The following is a 20,731-nucleotide window of genomic DNA, read 5'->3' on the forward strand; positions in this document are numbered from 1 at the left end:
ACCATCGTTCCAGGTTTTCGGGCCGTATGACGGGCGACAGTCAGGTTGGTACCCCACTGCTGTTCAGGGTGTCTCCAGTCACGTCTTCTCTGGTTATCGGGGCTCAGTTCTAAGTGGGACTCATCGCTGAAGACAGTTCTTCTCCATCCAATGTGATTCCAGACCGAGACGTCCCGGATAGTGGTGGGGTACCCATCTGACTGTCGTTCGCCATACGGCCCGACAAGCTCGTAATAATTGTCGGGGACCCCTTTGATTGTTCGATTGTTATCCGCCGCACTAGAGAACGCTTGGAGCATTATGGGCTGGGCCCTCCTGTCAGCCAGGGATTTTGACGATCTGACGCGCCAGCTGGACAAAATTTGCCACGATTTCCCTCAAGAGAACATCCAACAACTCTGTCAATCAGTGCCAAGCCGAATAACTGCTTGCATAAGGGCCAGAGGTGGACCAACGCGATACTGGGTTGCTGCATTTGTGGATCTCCTTCTAATGAATAAATGATCCAATTTTTCTGAAATTGTAACCATTTATTTGTCTGTATATGTACATCACATCTACCGATTTCCGTCTCTTTCGGATAATTCCTTCGTTATGAGTGTTTTTTTCCCCTTTAGAGTGTATATTGAAACTATCAGAGGTCCGACTACACTTCCTTGAGGCACATCCAATGTTACTTTCGTTTCTGTAGAGTATTCGCCATCCGCTTTAACGTACTAGTTACTAATAGTCAAATATCAAATATTACTAGAACCAGTAACATATTTGTGAAGATACTCCTTTCGGAAATCTAGCAAGACGGAATCTACAAATTAAACTGCTCTGCTACTTGGAAGATGTAGGGTATGAATAAAGTGAACTGTGTTTCAGATGAGTGGTTTTTCCTTAATTCCAGCTGATTCAGTGAGATAAGCTTGTTAAATGCCACAATATTCATAGTCTATTTATAAACCCTTGAGTTTATACTGCTAATGAGACTGTGTTGGTCTCGAACTTCGATTTTATCTTCTTTAAATGTAATTCGTAAGTCGCATAAAGTTTTCGGCTAATACGTTCAGTTCGTCGTTTTCTCTGCGATGCAGTACAACTGCAAGACAAGGATTTCTACTTTGCGCAACATTAGAGCTTTAGTCGCTTACGCGGCGACTCTAAAGAAATTACTGGACTCAGCAATAGCTGTTTTGCGCTCCATTGGGTTGAAAGTTGCTTACGCCCACGTTCAAGAAACAATAATATTTCCAAGAATTAGTCCTCATGCCACTTCGACATTTTTTACGAGGTTGTGCTGAAAAGTATTGCCTCTGAATTTTTATTCTGTTCTCAATGTCGGTTGACAAAATAATGTTGAACTTAAATTTAACTATATACTGATATAACGCTCTTGCAGTACTGCCACAATTTAATCCAGTGTCAGAATTCTATCAATGAGGAAACAAGAGATTGGTGTAGCTTGGGATGAATTTCTCACTGTAAACGTTGATTTTGTAGTTGTAGTCCAAGTTTACAAATTTTGCATCGGAACATTACTGTCACTGATTCTTGTTGGTAGGCAATCAAATTTCTCCCGGCGTAAAATATGTCAGTTATACAGATTGGTTTCTTTTCAATGTCGTCTTCGTTATCTCTTTCAATTTCTTTTGAGCCAGTGCACAGGAAACTCACGCATTTGAAACGAACCATTTTCCTTCATTTAAATTACGAAAAGTTGTAATTTTTCACCTAACGTTATCAGGTTGTATAAAACAGAATCATAACATACATGCTGTCTCAACTACGTTTTGCACGCCTCATGATTTTACGATTACTTGCTCATTGAAAACAACTGATGAAAACTGTACACGTCTACGGGAAAGCCCCTGGGAAGATTTCAAGTGTCGCCTTATACACAGAGTTCTGGCAGAAGGAATGTTCTAACACTTCAGACTATGTATTACGTGAATTAATATTTTAGATCCACTTTTAAAGGATAAATAAATAGTACGCTACAGAAGTGCGAGAAAGTGATCCAGAGAGTTAAGCCATCCCGTGATGGGCTTGTCCTCTAGGGAGCATTACACAGTGGGTAGGAGCCACGTCTGCGGGAGGACGTGCGATCACTTCCAACTGCTGCTCAGGGGCGTTAACCGCAAGTACGGGGAACTGCATGAAACCGCTTTCAGCCCACGGGCGACAACCAAAGGTAAAGTTGTTGGACGGGCACCGGAGGCTCTGTGGGCAGCCTGGCAGACTCGTCCTACCACATCGCCTGCGCATCACAAGCAGCACTCAGCTGATATACACCAATTTACATTCACAGGATGTAGCAGTTATAAACAATCGACTTACCGATGATCGCTATGAAAATTAGTCGCATGGGTCGCAGCGGTCAGTACAGAGAAAAGAAATGACAGCGTACTCGGAATGTTCGAGGCGTAACCAGACACTAGTTACAGAGCGTCACAAATTTTAGATTGCGTTTTCGCGTTTTCTGAGTCAGAGGTAATGGGAAATAAAAATATATATATATAAATCCTTTCAATATTCTCCCACTTGTCTATAATTTCAGATTTTTCATCCTAACGTGTGCTGTAAAGAAATTTTCTGGCAGAATAAAATATTATGTTGAAATGGGAATCGAACTCGGACCTTCTATTACACAGCTACTCAGCCGAAAGTCAGGTCGTTTCGATAACTATCTTTGGTCTAAGAAATATCACTGGATATAAGTGAAACAAAAGTCTGTTACCAGTTATTTACCTTTACCGAACCTATGAGAAAGATTATATCTACAAAGATCAATTTTCAACAACGGTGCCGTTTTCCATCTATATGAGATGGCACGTTCCTATAAGAATGTTCATACCTACAAAGATTAATTTTAAGGAATTTCCCATTTGCAAGTTTAAGCATAATTACATCGAAGTTTGTAGAACATGGCTGCGTGAAAATTACCAGACATAAAGAAAAAATGACAGGTATCAGTGGATAGAGCATCTTTCCAAGTTTCGATTCGTAATGCGCGCCGTGGTATAGTTTCGGAACACACCACTAGAGAGCAGATGTGTCAGAACATGTAGATGAAGCATTCGCTCCGCATAGCCGCATCGAATTAGTTCGCTCTTGGACAACCCAATAAGCAGATTTCCAAAGCCGGCTGCTGCCGTTGTGTACGCACAAACGTCGCACTCATGTACTGGCGCTTGCCGTGTCATAGACGGATATGAGTTCCCACTTCTCTAAGTGGTTACCAGACAACTTTGGGATGCACAGCAGATGAGACCTGTGGTCAGAATGGTGGAATGTAACAAAATAAAGCACCAATATTTGTGGCTCAAACTGTGTATATATTTTCATTTCGTTATAGTTCCCTACGCAGCGAACGAAATATTTGAATTAATAAGACGGGCCACCTCCTGCGGGAGACAGGAATCAGTAATTATTATAGAAAGCTTTTCAGTGTACTCATAACTGTTGTGTCAGAAATTTCTGGTTTGACTATCAGAGTGTTTATAGCCGCAATTTGCTAGCTTTTCCAGTCATTTATCCTCCTATTTATTTCAAATTGCGCTCTACATTTTAGCGCTGGGAGAAATTAAAAGCTTTGTGTAGAAACTGAAGATTCAGCATGTCTGTGGAAGCGTTTCAGCAACAAAACAAGGTCAGTGATTCTTATACGTATCTAAACACACGATAGTTGATGTAAGTATGGTGAATCGCCTTATCAAAAAGGAGAGGAGGAAAATATCTAAGGATAAAAAGAAGACCATCACCATGCTATATGTTGGGAAAATCTCAGAGAATATCTTTAAACTATACACTGTCAAATTGACATTCCATGCACCAATTCGTCAGATTTAGCTTGAAGCATAAGGTGAGGAATAGGACAAGTAAACTCGAACTAGAGGGAGTATATAATACACAGTCTGTATCACATCACGCAAGGTACATGCGACAAACGGGAAGAACATTAAGCGACACGTTGTGTAAAATGCAGTTATGGAATGTCTTTAGTAACCAAACACATACAGAAGCAGGCCACTCATTAAATGGCATTGAACAGGCTTTGGAGGTATTGCACGTAGCGTAGAAAGGAAGAAAACTTACCCTGCCTGAAGAACTAGAAATATTAGTTCCTCTAGGTGGATTTAATAATGTGATCAAAATGTCAACGGAAGAGAGCAGTAACGGACTCTTCAGCGGGTTCATGAATGTTTTTTGGATTTAGCGGTAATACGAAATATGTAAGCAGCTTTCACAGTTAACTATCGTCAATACTGTTTCAGCATGCCCCAACGTCATCTCTGGACTAGGGTGACCGTTTAGTTGCCCGATGTTTACAGAGCAAGCCAGCTAACGGGGAGACAGATGGTGTGACAGGCAATCGGCGGTACTGCTATAGAAAAGAAAGGATTTAATGAACGAGCAGTAGTTCCATGGACAGGGACAAGAGTCGCCGATTTTGAAGTAAGACCTAGACTTTATGTCCGAATAATTTTATTTTATTTTATGACTGTCTTATGCATTTTGAGGAGCATATTTATGATGGGTTAAAAAGAGACAGCCAGATGAAGGGATATTAGCTTACGAAAGGCATAGCTGTAAATAACATTCTTTATACTTGTGTCGTATGCTAAGTAACTCACAGCTTAGAGCTGATAGAAGATGTGAAAATCGCAGCCCTTGGAAATACTGAAAAGAAGATGATATAGTCATCAATACGAGAAGTCGCAACCCACGTTATCAAGAGTCATAAGTACCCCGTAATTCCACTTAAGATGTTGTTTGGCGGGGGGGACAGAGGGATGTCGAATCTGTGATGATTACTATACTTATCGAGAGGCACATTTCCCACATTTTCAGAAGGAGTAGCATAATTGAACGTACAAATTAAGCAAGATACGGCGCTTATTGCTCACTTACGATCTCCTTAACAGCCGGAGGACACGGGATCACACAAACACTGCGCCAAAGGAAAATTCAGGGTAAGATTATATGAATAGCAGGAAAACGTAATTGGGATACTGATTTCTCTGTCATCTCGTCTACAATCGTTACGAAAACCATAAAATTGAAAGTTTTGCCAAAGCTACAAAACCAGACGAATTCTTCTAAATACTGTCCATCCAGAAGTCATAGGAGAAACAATTGTCTGCCATGGACTGACATCCAGCACTAATATCCTCTTGGAAGATGATCAGCTGAATTTTATACATATCACCGTGTGAATTTGTGACCTTAATGCAGTGACGCTGGTAGATATAGATCCATATTATGCCTAACAGTTAATGGCTGGTAGTTAACTCTATTAATTTCTGGAAAATGTTTGTGTCTTAGAGTGTGTTGGTACGTTGTATACATGTCTGTGAGAGCAGAGAGTAGTTAATAAGAAAATGTCGCAATGTTTAAATAAACATGAAGGTTTACCTGGCTACGCAGTGTCCGGCAGTGACGACATGGTATCTGTTCACCAAGGAACCTCCGCAGCGGCTGGATCCGATCCTGATATACGCCTGTAACATAAATAATAGAAATATGTTTGAAATAATAAGTGTTTGAAAGCAGAAAAGAGAGCTCATGCAATTGTTCAACAAGCAAAGATTGTAGTTTGTAAAGTTGAGATCGTCTTTATTCTTGGATAACTATGACAAATCTTCAACATGATTGCAGAGTTTGGTCTGTAAAACTATCATAGCACAACTTTAACGGTAACGAAAAAGACAAAACAAGATATTCCACGGCAGATTATTAACCGTATTTTGCTAGCACATCTTTAAATCGTTTCATTCGTTATAGAGTTGGCTATCCGCTGGTGTTTATTAATGCCTTAAAAAGTTTCACGTCCCATTTTCTATAATTTCAAATAATACATTTAATGAAACGGAGACAGAACTACTTCTACAGCTTTTCATTATTAGATGCACCTCCACATACGGCTCACAGCTGATTTCATATTGTGTGAAACAAGTAGGTATTTCTGTCCACTGAGAAATAGGGATATGCCACTGTACTAAAGTATTAAGTGTCCTTCTCATAAAGGCTGACAAAGCCCTTGATAATAAACCGAGAGGGTTATCCTACTGTTTGCGTTGCTAGCCTTGATATTACTGTTCATAGAATTCTTGTGCTGCGGAGCTGCATCTATTGCAATTTCACTGTTACAGAAAGAGTTTCTGCAGAAACGTTTTGATGTCAGGAGCTAATTCTTTCTGTTCCTTCCCTGCTTCGTACTTGATTCTTTTTTTGGTTTTTGTGCGCATCGCCAAATCATCTCAAGACTCTGCCAGGCGATAATTTCATGGTTTATGCTTCTTATTCAATGTACTATCGCCCGTTGGAGGGTCTGCTAACCTAAGATTTTAAAATTATTTTAATTATTTAATCGGATGGCTCTCCTGTCACTCACAATATCAGTTTACCTTGAGAAAAAGGTCGTTTTTGACATGTGTCTTGGAACTGGGTAGCTTTTGGTTTGATTGTATTCGCGATTGCACTATTTGTATATGTTTCTGACGCGAGGATGGATAACTATATGAGCATGAACCTGGACATGGAGAAAAACTGGCCAAGTGTGATTGGACCTCGCATTCCGAGGTTCCGTAGAAATATAATTATGTGTTTAGATAATTCACACATTCTGGGAATCGAGAATCTCAACCACTTTTACCTGTTATCGATATCGCTCCTGGCAAGATATCAGCCTTGGGAATTCCAAGACTTTCTAGATTGTTTTAATTTTAAGTTTATTTTTTTTAATAACATCGCATTTGTTAATGTCATTATATAGTTACATATTAATAAATTTTTGTGTAATTTCGCATTTCCTGTTGTAATTATATAGCTACAGATTAACAGTTTTCTAATGTTTTCCTTTACTTGCACTGTTAGATCTTGCTTCCTGCCAAATTTCATGATTCTAGATCAACGGCAAGTACCTTTAGGGTTTTGATGAGTGAGTTGGCGAGTATCAAACTACGTGACATAAGTGGCCATATCTTTTGATTTCATTGATTTGGAAGCTTAATTTTTACGCCTCCAAGGGATCATTGACCTTAGTATGTGACGTAATTGCAATTTGATAAAACTACCCGTTCCTAATACAAAGGGGTCGTAACAGACGGACAAGCTAACACTCCTATGACAAACGACAAAACATATTTTTTTCGTGTCATATAATTACAAATTAACATTTTTAGGATTTTTTGCTTAACTTTTATTGTGAAACGTTGCTTCTTGCCAAATTTTATGATTCTAGATCAACGGGAAGTACCCTATAGGTATTGACGAGTGAGATTATGAGTATCAAAACATGTGACATAAATGGCCATATCATTTGACTGCAATGACTTGGAAGCTTAAATTTCTTACATCGCCAAGGAACTGTAGATCTTAGCAAGTGATATAAATGTCAACCTGATACGTCGACCCGTCCGGGAGAAAAAGGGGTCTTAACAGTCGGACAGACAACAACAATGTGGTTCTCTACGTGTTCCGTTTTTACCGATTAAGCCACGGAAACCTAAAAACCGTCTAAAAGCCACAATGAGACTGACCGGTGCCTGAGATGAACGTTCTACACCTACGTCATAATCTATACTCTGCAAGTCACCTTACGGTGTGTGGCGGAGGATACTTTGTGCATCAGTGTCGCTTCCCACTGTTCCTTTTACAGTAGCGTATGGTTCGCGGGAAGAACGATTTCTGGTAAGCCTCCACATCGGCTCGAATCCCTCTGATTTCATCTTCATGGTCTTTTCGCGAGATATATACTGGAGAAAGAAACATAAATGTTGACTCTCACTCTCGGTACTTCGACAGCAGACCATACCGTATTGCGAAACGCATCTCTCACAATGTCTGCCACTGGAGTTGGCTGAGCATCTGCGTGACGCTTTCCCGCTTTTAAATAAACCTGTATGTAAACGTGTCGCTCTTCTTTGGATCTTCTCTATTTGCTCTATCAATCGTATCTGTTAGTTAATCCGGGGTGCTGACTCGAGTCGAGTATGCCCCCACATTGTCTCGCACGTCATCATGGTGCTGGAAGCTCATTAAGCTATATGAGGAGGTCATATTCCTACATTTAAGGCTTCCACGAATAAATGTGAACTTCTGAAAAACAAAACACTTACAGCGATTAAAATAAAGTCTCTTTAATGGATGTTACAATATGTTTCGGTTCCATTTTACCACAGAACAGCCAAGTGAACTCTGTGGAGTTAAACGCCGTTTGTGACACAAGAAACGGCAGCCACAGCCGTTACAGGCTCTGAATACACTTAGCATGAGAGATGAACACAGTTTTTTCATAGTCAGTTGTTAAGAAATAGCAAACAAGTAATTCATTACAAGGTGAACGAAACTGGAACGATGGTAGTGGGGATTGAAGGCCTGAAACAGTTATTCAGTAATTTTAGAACATATTTTAGATCTTTATGTTCAAGCATATCGCCCTTAGCGAAAGTTGCTTCGGAGTAATACCGTTGTTTGAATAAATACGAACACTCACTGAAAAGAATCGCAACACCGCAACACCACGAAGGAGACTAAAGTTGGTAGGCGTGTTTCTACATCTGAATTCGCGCCAGTTGTATAAGAGTGGCGCTAGCAGCGCCACTATGAGGATGCAAATCACTTTTGTTTTAAATACACGCTGTAACGGTTCTGAGCGTTAGTTACCTTTGAGATTGGACGTGGTGAGTTGATGTTACTCAAGAATGCTTTTAAGGCGGTAAAGACGCAATTATCAACACCTCACTGAGTTTCACCGAGGTTGCGTAACAGGACTACGTAAAGCTAGACGTTCCTTCTGCGATACTGCGGAAAGACTTGGCAGGAATGTAGCCACTGTGAAAGTTGCTGGCAGCGGCGGTCACGAGAATGTTCAATCGCAAGAAGTCCGGGCTCCCGATGGCCACGTGTCACTACCGAGAGGGAAGACCACCGTGCTCGACGTATGGCTCATGCGCATTGTCTGCAGCAGCAACCTGAGCAGCAGTTCGCATCACAGAGGCACAATGAACTGTTATAAGCGGTTACTTCGAGGACAGTCCCGGGCCAGACGCCCTGTAGTGTACATTCCACTGACCCCAAATCAGCACCATTTGCGACTTCAGTGGTGTCAAGTGTGAGCTCATTGGAGGGCAGGGTGGAGGTCTGTGGTATTGTCTGATGAAAACTGGTTCTGCCTCGGCGCCAGTAATGGCCAGTTGAGGGCCTGCAACCAAACTGCCTGCGTGCTAGAAACCAAACCTACACGTGGAGTTATGGTCTGAGTTGCGATTTTGTACGACAGCAGGAGACCTCTCGTGATCCCATGCACTCTGCAAAATTGTACATCAATCTGGGGTGTTCAAAAAATGGCTCTGAGCACTATGGGACTTGACATCTATGGTCATCAGTCCCCTAGAACTTAGAACTACTTAAACCTAACTAACCTAAGGACATCACACAACACCCAGCCATCACGAGGCAGAGAAAATCCCTGACCCCGCCGGGAATCGAACCCGGGAACCCGGGCGTGGGAAGCGAGAACGCTACCGCACGACCACGAGATGCGGGCAATCTGGGGTGTGATTTCGTATGACAGCAGGAGCACTTTCGTGGTTATCCCACGCACACTCACTGCCAAATTGTACACCAGTCTGCAGCCGCAGTGGCCGATCGGTTCTAGGTGCTTCAGTCCTGAACCGCACGACTGCTACGGTCGCAGGTTCGAATCCTGCCTCGGGCATGGATGTGCGTGATGTCCTTAGGTTAGTTAGGTTTAAGTAGTTCTAAGGTCTAGGGGACTGATGACCTCAGATGTTAAGTCCCATAGTGCTCGTAGCCATTTGAACCATTTGTACACCAGTCTGGGTATTCGACCTGTTCTGCTGCCATTCATGAAGGCGGGTGTTTCCATCAGGATAACGCTCACCCAAATACCGCTGTTGTAATTGAACATGCTCCATAGAGTTTCGTCATGTTGCTTTGGCTTGCGCGATCACCAGATCTGCCTCTAATGGAGCACATATGGGACGTCATCGGACGACAACTCCAGCGTCATCCACAACTCAGCATAAACCATCCCTGTATTGACCGAACAATTGCAATAGGCATGAAACTCCATCCCACAAATTGACACTCGGCAACTGTACAGTGCAATGGATGGACGTTTGCATGCTTCCGTTCAACATTCTGACGGTTACACCAGTTTTTAATATACCAGCATTTCACATTTGTAGTGGCTTACCTCGTCCTTTTTTTTTAACCTGCAATCTTGTAATGTTAATCACATAAATATGTTATCTAGATAAATGTGTTCCCGAAATTTCATTACTTTACGTTAATTATTTTTTTGGTTAGTGTTTACCACTAGAGGTGGTAAATCTTAAATAATATATTGCTCATTTAGAGCATAATTAATTTTTAAACACGAGAAGTAAATCAGAATAGCTATGTTAGATCTGTGGATTATTATTTTGGGCCGGCCGAAGTGGCCGTGCGGTTAAAGGCGCTGCAGTCTGGGACCGCAAGACCGCTACGGTCGCAGGTTCGAATCCTGCCTCGGGCATGGATGTTTGTGATGTCCTTAGGTTAGTTAGGTTTAACTAGTTCTAAGTTCTAGGGGACTGATGACCTCAGCAGTTGAGTCCCATAGTGCTCAGAGCCATTTTTTTTTATTATTTTGGAAGTAATCACGGATGTAGTTACGAGCTCTAGTTAAAAGTAAAGATTCATTGCTTATTAAAGAACAATTAGAAATAGAAACGAGAAATATGCTAAAGTCTTTTAATACATAAATCTTTACATCCCTTGCCTAATTAGAGATCATACTGGACGGAACTGCAGTATAATAAGCAACCTACCTCACGACCCTTCACATTAAACGCCGTGTCCAGAGAGATCAGCTCTTTGCAATTAAGCTCCTAATTGCCTAATTAACTGTAAACATTGTGACGGAAGATATTTTTTTAAAATTATTTAGAGAGATAGACGACGCTGTAAACGGTGTCAGGGCTATAAAATGGATGTTAAAAAATTCATAGGTACATTTCAGTTATTTGCGTTGGACGGTCAGTGGTGTGCCAGTGTCTGTTATCGTGAAGGGAACTAGATCTAGTCTCTGCCTTTTTCCTCGTCAGTTCTGATTGTCCTTCGGAGCAAACTTGCGATATTATGGCTGTTCCAGTCCTTAAGAAAACGGTAATAAACTTACAATTTTTATTGCAGGTCAGTGTTACTATGAAGATGAAATCAGGAGCTGCAGATGTGTGCCATCTGTAGGGGGCGCCGACAACGAGGCAGCCACAGCGGGTCGCACTCGCACTGCCATTGTGGCAGAATATAGCCGCGTAAATAATGGGGTAGGGGGGTTAGGCGCCGCCCCTCCACTGTATTAAACTGCTGCTTGCCTTCCTCTGGGGACGACTTCTGTATCTCTCTGGCTGTTAAAGGTATATGGTTCCTGATACCATCTTTCTTTGCCTCTCTCAGTGAAGTAATTGGTATATGATCTGACTGGTTCTCTCGGTGTGACTGATTAATGGTGTACTTACGGGCGTTCGTTTGTACTTTTCTGCACAATATTTCGACGAGTGACATATTCGTCTTCTTCAGACGCTGCGAGCAGTGCTATTATGTGCTTTCAGTGCCAAGATTTTAGTGAGACTGGTTGGTGTAGTTTACGACACCCTTCCACGGCTAGGACTCTTGCGAGTATTCCACCGTTACTGAACAGTTTGAGGGTATTTGGATAGTGTTCATTAACGGCTCTTAGGCTACGTATTAAATTGGGCACAATACGCAGTTTCCATGACTTTTCCGCTCAGAAATAGTTCGTATACATTATTACATCAATGAACTGGAGTCACTGCATCAACTAGCGGTTGTACTCAGCATCGACTTCAAAAAGCCATATTAAAAGAATTTAAAACAGCTGTAAGGTCGCGGAATAATGGTCACTTGATGCTACTGGAACCTTTTCAATTTTTTCATTACGCATTTCGGGCGCTTTATTCTCAGCAATGAGTCTGTCTAATTTTCGCGGATGCCTCTGGTGTATGACTTTTCGCTCGTAGCAAACAAAGCTGAAAACAAACTTTGAAGCATCACAAAATTCCACTGGGGCCGAAGATGATATCGAAATTCATTTGCTGAGCAGCTGGAAAAATGCTTCACTTTATGCGCAGCTCTAATCTCAGTTTTTATTCAGAGCTTCTCAAACTTAGTTTTTATACGCTGTGCACTGTATGTATTATTGAGTATTTTGATTTTGGCGTATTTAGGTGTTACCTTATTGAAAAGAGATGAACAATTAAACAATATTTCCATTTGGTTTGTGTGGTCAGTTCTTTACCCCGGTTGGTAGAACACGTGCCCGCGATAGGCAAAGGTCCCAAGTTCGAGACTCGGTCGGGCACACAGTTTTAATCTGCCAGGAAGTTTCATATCAGTGCACACTCCGCTGCAGAGTGAAAATCTCGTTCTGGAAACATCCGCTAGGCTGTGGCTAAGCCATGTCTCCGCAATATCCTTTCTCTCAGGAGTGCTAGTCGTGCATGGTTCGCTGAGAGCTTCTGTAAAATTTGGAAGGTAGGAGACGAGGTACTGGCGGAAGTACAGCTGTGAGGACGGGGGGTGGGACGTACTTGGGTAGCTCAGTTGGTAGAGCACTTGCCCGCGAAAGGCAAAGGTCCCGAGTTCGAGTCTCGGTCCGGCACACAGTTTTAATCTGCCAGGAAGTTTCATATCAGCGCACACTCCGCTGCAGAGTGAAAATCTCGTTCTCGTCATAAATAATCCATTACAATTTGAAAAGAACAGTGCTGTACGCACCTACAAGAGGGAAAAATGACCTTTATTACCCATTGTTAAAGTTGTCAGTGGCTCAGAGAGGAGTTCAAGTGCAGAAATAAAATTTTTTGATTATTTGCCTAATAACATAATATGTGTGACAGGCAGCGAGGCAACTTTTCAGTCTTTTTTAAAATCATTTTTCTTGGACAACTCCTTCTATTCCCTTCTAATCCGCTGACGAGTATCTACTTAAAAACTGGTAGCCAGCAAAACAAGGTTCTAAAAGGTAGCTGCATGAGTAAGAATAAAATGATAATTTGCTCATTGTTGTTCATTAATGTTAACAGTTATCATGCATCCGTATCCCGTAAAGTGAATCGTTCCACATCATTTCGATACAAGAATCGTTAAAATGATCTAAGATGTAACTAACTAACTGTATTACAGCTCGAGTGGAGAAATATTGTCTTCAGAAAACAGACAGAAATGTACATTCTTCTTTAACACAGACAAAAATCATTCTAAATGCGGCCAAACAAATTATCCCAGATTTACTCTTTTTGGTCGACTTTGATCTTTAAGCAAGCCTATAAACAGTAGTCTAGTGTAAAACTACCAAGTAATGTTGGTATCCATGCAACAACGCCACCATGACGAAGTGAGTTTCAAGTAGTTGTAATTCGGAAAGCGTTGTATCTGTTTATGTGATGTTTTCTCGTGTGTAGGGACCGCTCCTCATAACGTGTGACCATTTGCTCCTGAAATAGCCAACTTGGATCCCGTACAATAATGCCAGTCGAAGTTCACAGCTTTAGGACTTCATGTTTATGGCGTTTGTACAGTTAAGTGAGCCACAGGCGTTTTCATAACGTGAGTGAAGTATAAGTAGTTGGGCTTCAGGTACGATCTGCAGTGCACGTGTTAATCGAGCCGATGGGCTGTTCCTTTGGGGAGCCATGTTGCAACAGACCAGGTCCTCCGTCTGTAACGGCCTCGTCCAGAATGGGTCGTAATCACCAACGGGGAACAAAGGCAGTGTATGTGAATGGCGTCTATGTAATAGAGAGCGACAGAACTTCATTACCCTTATCGATAATAAACTGCATTATTGCTGCACTGTTACGATCCACACAACCAGCAGAGAATATTGATGAGAAACATCGCCACCGCTTATCCACACGTCTCATGGTTTACCGGTTTGTTCGTAGGGCCGTATGAAACATATTTAATAGGGTCATATGACCGGATATCAGTACATAATATTACGATCGAGACAGTTTGCTCACCTATTGCCTGAAAGTCTGACATTTTATGGTGCTTTTAGTAATATTTCGTCACGCAAATAGCGGTATGTTTCATTTGACCGCGAGCAATGCGGCAGAAATTTTAGGTATTTTTGTATTATTTTGCATTTAGTTTCAACCAAGCACTTCGTAACATGGCAGTCCTCTTCAGAGGCTCAGTTGATTGGCAGTGAATGTAAAGGTAACAGCCCATATTCAAATTTACGGCTGAAAAGTAAATTTTATGTTGATGGAACTCTGCCACATATATTTTTAATCGGAAATGGATGTACTGCAAAAAAATCATTAGATATAGAGGAAGAAAGATCACAATCTAACAGCCAGTCGACGACGAGGTCATTATAAACGGAGTACAAGCACGGAATGGGAATGGATGCGGAAGGAAACCGGCCGTGACCTTTCAAAGGAATCATTCCGTCATTAACCTAAAGCGATTTAGGAAAATCACGAAAAACCTGGATCTGGATGGGCGGACGGAGATATGAGCCGCCGTCCAATGGAATGCGAATCAAATGCCTTACCGCTGCGCCACCTCACTCGGTCACTTGATTCCAGGCCGGCCGGAGTGGCCGTGCGGTTCTGGGCGCTACAGTCAGGAACCGAGTGACCGCTACGGTCGCAGGTTCGAATCCTGCCTCGGGCGTGGATGTGTGTGATGTCCTTAGGTTAGTTAGGTTTAATTAGTTCTAAGTTCTAGGCGACTGATGACCTCAGAAGTTAAGTCGCATAGTGCTCAGAACCATTTGAACCATTTTTGAACGTGATTCCACATGGTCACTTGATTCCACAGGGCAAGCTGTCTCTGACAGTGTTGTTTCAGTGAGACGCTTTTCTGAAAATTTTCTAAGAGATGTTGCGGCTGCTTAAGAACCACCAAAATTTTTAAATTGGTTGTTGAATGTTAAAGAATTACTCTTTAATCAAACAAAATATATAATTTCTATTCTGTGAACAAAAAGGAATAGTAGTTCGATAAAAAGAAAGAAATTGGGGCACTTCACGAATGAAACATCTTGATGCTGTTGTTGTTGCTGTTGTTGTCGTCGTGGTCTTCAATCCTAATACTGGTTTGACACAACTCTCCACGCTACTCTATCCTGTGCAAGCCTTTTTACCTACGAATAACTACCGCATCTTACATCCTTCTGAATTTGCTTACTGCATTCATCTCTTGGTCTCCATCTACGATTTTTACTCACCCTCCTCCCCTCCCTCTCACCACACTTCCCTCCAATACTAAATTGATGATCCTTTGATGTCTCAGAATGTGTCTTATCAACCGATTCCTTCTTTTCGTTAAGTTGTGCCACAGATTTCTTGTCTCCCCAGTTCTATTCAGTACCTCTTCATTAGTTACGCGATCTCCCTGTCTAATCTTCTGTAACACCACACTTGAAAAGCATCTAATCTCTTCTTGTTTTAATTGTATATCGCCCATGTTTCACTTCCATACATGACTACACTCCAGACAAATGTCTCCAGGAATGACTTCCTAAGACTTAAATCTATATACGATGTTAACAAATTTATCTTCTTCGGAAACGCTTTTCTTGTGATTACCCGTCATCAGTTATTTTGCTGCTCAAACAGTAAAACTCATCTACTACTTTTAGTGTCTCGTTTCCTAATCTAACTCCTTCAGCATCACCTGACTTAATTCGACTACACTCCATTAGCCTTTTCTTGCCTTTGTAGATGTTTATCTAATATTGTTGAGTCATAAAGAAAGAGTAATGTGCTTGCTACCTGTGACTAACGGTGATTCAACTAATAACATTTCAGATTGACGTAACTGCGTTGCTGCCTAAATATATGCCATTTGATGTCTTCTTTAGCTGCGATACGTCCTCCTTTGCCGCAAAGCGTGATATTAAAACAGATGTTGATGACTTTCTGCACAGTCTTTCGGTCCACATATAATTTGTTCTTATTTCAGGACATCATCAGGATGAATGCCAAATCAATCCATGCCTACAAGTTCCTAGGAGATGATTTGCTAGTCCCACAGATAAGCCAGCCATAAATGGTGTTTGTCTTGTAGTGACAACAGCTTCGGACCACGAAATAACAGGACTCATTACGGTGTGGATGAGATGTTTTGCCTTTGCAACCTAATTTACCAGAAAGGCAAGTGTCATCTAATGTGCAGTCGGCTATTAATTTGATTAAAGAAAAGGCAGTACGAAAAATAGCTTTTTCCTGTAATTTTATAATATCGATTTAATTATCGATAGTAAAATTAGAAAAATTACAAATGAAGACAAGTTTTGTTGACATGAAAACTGAAGCATAATAATATTGTCTTTTCTGAACATTGGATTTTATATCATTTAAGTTGACAATTTTGATTACTAATTTTCATAGTTCAGGATCGTTATTACTAAACGAATCGACAGGAATAATAAAGAAAGATATTATCCGAAAAATAGACTTTTGGAAATCAAATATGTTTTAAAATATCGTCAGATGTGGATTACATTATTTAAGTATGAAAATTAACCTAAGTGTGGACAAAATTTATAGGGAACTGAACATTTCAATCGACATACAAAAGGACACAAAATTCATTACAAACTTGTATTTCATCTAATGCCTCACTCAGGAAATTACATGTAAGTTACTTCGTCGTATTTGTCTCAAACCTTCATCATCAATAACTAAAACAGTTATGTGCCATTTATGGCATTGCCTTAATCACCCTCTTCTCATATAGTTTTTGTTTCATTCAGAAGGATTTAAGATATAATTAAATAGGAAGGCAATATGGTCTGAAGTTCTTAAGGCTCAATGATTGAAACCTTTACAGAACAGAACTGATTTAGAAGTAAATTAATACAAACGAAAAAATACGTATTTCTATGAAGTACAACAGCGTTTTTGTGCATTTTCTGTCAGATTTTGTAACGGGATACTTTTAATTATTGGATGAAGACAGTATAGGCTACGAATGTAGTGTTTGCTTAGAAACTATTTTCCTAGTAACTGGCAAATTAGACAAAATGAAAATATTGGTTCCGCATCTAGTGTTCTTCATTTGTTTGGTGATTCGTTAGAACATGGTCAAGAAGCGCAGAACAAAGCTCTATTTCTCGTAACAGAAGGAGGACAACTGCTTGCAGTAAGTCTCTTTTAAGCGTCTGTACCCTTTATTCTTAGTATACTTCTTCGTTTCAGATTGACAGAAGTTGTTAAAGGTAGCAGAGCTTCGTAACTCATCGAATGATGATAATACTCTAAAAGAGTGTTGTTCACGAGGGTCACTAACTACCGGACGACTGTATGAATTGTTCCTGTTTTTCATCTTAGGTATTAAAAAATAACTATCGTTGCAAACATTTGCGTTCATTTCGTGCGACAAAGTTCGTGAGACGTGTGCGTCGAAGCTCTTTGTAAGGCTCCACTGAAGAGCTAATATCATTAATATAAGGAGGCATTCTGCCTTTTACCTTTCAGTTCAACATTAAATGCGGAACCCAAGTTGGAAGGCATTTTGCAAATGCAATAGAAAGATGGAAAATCAAATGAAATTAGGAGGGCTCCTTCTGGATAAGTTTTAACGTGAAGAGGTGACATGGTGTTTAAGGAACTGGATTCCTGTCCGGAAGGATCGAGTTCTAGTTCTTCACGCGCAATAATGATATGGGGTTTAAGTAGATATTTTAAAATGCTTAAGGCAGATTCTGAATGGTTTATTTGAAAGAGACACGGTTGTTCGCCTTCCCCATTCCACTCCAATCAAAGATAGGGTTCTGTCTGTAATGATATTATCGATAATCCTTCTCACATCCTTCCCTCCTTGACTAACGTTAACATAAATTCTCAACTACTCCAGTTCCGTAAATTATTTTTATAACACTTCTTTTCATTGTTGAGAAGTATTAAGATCTACAATTTTTTCATGTTTTGAGGTTAGGTCACCTTAAGAGTTTGTTGGGAATTAAATACGTTGTCTCAAACACGATGAGATGCAGAATCTATTTCGCCGCCGGTTTTTACTGTACTTTAGATTCCGTTGCCTCAGTTGCAGACCTGTCTGTAATACGCAGGTCTACATACCACGATCTCAAGGAAATGGTGGAACGGAGAATATAGGGAAAAAAAAGAATGGACTCACATAACTAGGTCCTGTGCTTCTGCTCTCAGTGTTACAGTGTACACTTGATAGATTTTAATGTTCTGGAGACAGGGCGCTTAGCATCGAGATGACAGCGGTCAGAACTGAGACCTAACTAACGAGAATTGATCGTCCACACTTTACGGCAAAATCTTAAACTCCGGTGCTAGCGGACAACGTCAAAGCGGCTGGTCTTGTTTTACGTTTTACCCGCGAATATCGTTTTAACTCCCCATTGTGAGATAGGGCGCACTGGTCACTGAGAGTTTAGAAGATTGCCCCGTCGCCTGCTCCGACCCAGGGTGTCCATGGCTGACTTTTCTCGATGGTATGACCCGGCTCCTGCCCTCTCCACCTTTTTCATTCTTCTTATTTTTTTACATCTGTCGTTCGTTTACTGCCTCGTCGTCGTTCTCTTTCCTCAGATATTATCAACATGTCTGTGTTGATAGTTTTTCTTGTGGTAATGGAGGGTGAGGAAACACAGGTCAGATGCAGAGGGTGCGCATGTCATCGTATAACATGTCCTTGGGGCCTCCAGATGCGGAGTAACACATCCATCTTCACCCTCTTATCCCTCTCTCACTTCAACTTGCTTTGGTCCCTCGGTTTTATTGAGTCTCGGTTACAGTTGGGTTAATCAGGATTCGTCTTCTGTGTCCTACCTCTCTGAGGACTCTTCCTGGCTCGACACATATTGAATGGAGGAACTGATGACTTTGTAGTTTGGTGCCATTAACCCCATCAATCCTTGGAGTCGGCTGTGACTTTTCTGAAGGAAAAAACTATGTTCGCAGAAATCTAAACCACGAAGAGCCGAATGGCAGCTGTGCATGGATATTTACACACTCAATTCCAATGGTTTTTTATTTATTTTACAAATAAAGGTCTATCTTGATCACATAAATTGTACAATTCACAATACAGGTCTCCGCCAGTATCATCTTCAGCTCTGTTGCAAACAGAAAAACAGTGGTGTAACCAACTAAGGTCAATTGGCTGAATCAGAATCTACAAGAGGCCTAGTAATACAGAAGAAAAATAAAAATATTGAAATGATTAGCCGCCATGCATACTAGCCATACATACCATAAAAACATTCTGATGTAGGTATCAACGTCAGAATCTATATATCTGGGTACGTAGCAAGTGCCGATGATAGCCTGTATACGTCCATTATTTATACAAATAATTTAGGCCTGTAGAAGGGACTAATGCTAGGGTACACGAGTAAGAAGTAATGTAAATTCATAATTAAAAGGTAGTATGCGTAGCCATTAATTAAAATTGCTTAACGTGGCAAAATGAGCGTCTGACAATAAAAAAATCAACTGACATAAAATATGTGGTAATAAAATCCATGCTTAAAATCCATGCTTAAAATCCACATAAACATGTAAAGAGTAACATTACGAAGCCACTAGCCTGTCAAAGTAAATAATACGTAACTGTGTACAAGGCAGAATAAAAGGTTTTAAAGTAACACCACGTCTATAAATCCAAACCTTTCAGCGTGACAAAACAGTTGAACGTAACCGCAAGTGCAAGACAATTAACAAGACAGTGACTATTAATTAAAATTTCGATAGTCGATGGGTTTCCACTTGTCTGCGTCAAACGGCGATTAGTACTCCCGACAAACAGGAGTAGTTTAAATGCTGAATGTGTCACCCATACATTCTTAATTTTTTACTCGGAATACCTTTTCGTGCAGATTCGTATACAGAAGATAATTCGTTTATTGATGTTACCGACTGCTGGTATTAAAATGCACAAAACGGCTACCGTCGTGAATAATATGTCCTGAACTACTGGTGCTCGCAACCAGGTCTTCCTTGTGAAGCCGCAATCATTGAGACGATCCGTCTTAAAGGCGTCAGAGGTTCTTGTGTTTGTGGATATCATCCTACTTTTTGTTTGCGACTACGAACCATTTGTGTTAATTACGGGAACTAAATTTACTATAACTACGAAATTTTCCACACATATACGTCACGAGATTTAGCTGGAAACCGAGCTTGCTGTGAGCTCTAAAGCAACAGATCCATGTGGCAAATGTTTGCGGAAGGGAAAGAGCAACACAAGCTATGTAGAGGAGGAAGGTTCAAAATGGTTCAAATGGCTCTGAGCACTCTATGGGACTTAACATCTGAGGTCATCAGTCCCCTAGAACTTAGAACTACTTAAACCTAACTAACCTAAGGACATCACACACATCCATGCCCAAGGCAGGATTCGAGCCTGCGACCGTAGCGGTCGCGCGGTTCCAGACTGTAGCGCCTAGAACCGCTCGGCCACCCCGGCCGGCAGAGGAGGAAGGATTTGCAGCACTGACAACAGGTTGCTGGTTGATTTAATTGTGTCGTTTATTTAGATCTAATTTTCATCGATCACCCAGAAAATAAAGACTGCGCGCCTCACACCGAACTATTCCACCTTGGCATGAAAACAGCTTTAATGACTTCTGGTATGAATTCTGCTAGTTATGTGTACACAGGTGTATAGAAAAGTATTACCTCCATATCTGTAATGTGAATAATCTTAAAATTTTTTAAAT

At 40.9% G+C, this 20,731-nt stretch overlaps 1 protein-coding gene across 1 annotated transcript in view; it reads right to left on the reverse strand.

Moving 5' to 3' along the window:
* Positions 1-20,731, reverse strand: part of LOC124555565 (proclotting enzyme) — a 431,375-nt gene that overhangs the window by 106,191 nt on the left and 304,453 nt on the right. Inside the window, exon 7 of the mRNA XM_047129523.1 lies at positions 5,404-5,489. Within this exon, the coding sequence (XP_046985479.1) occupies positions 5,404-5,489 (86 nt within the window). The remainder of the gene's footprint in view (positions 1-5,403; positions 5,490-20,731) is intronic.

The sequence above is a fragment of the Schistocerca americana genome, chromosome X (assembly GCF_021461395.2).
Source record: "Schistocerca americana isolate TAMUIC-IGC-003095 chromosome X, iqSchAmer2.1, whole genome shotgun sequence".
Taxonomy (NCBI): domain Eukaryota; kingdom Metazoa; phylum Arthropoda; class Insecta; order Orthoptera; family Acrididae; genus Schistocerca; species Schistocerca americana.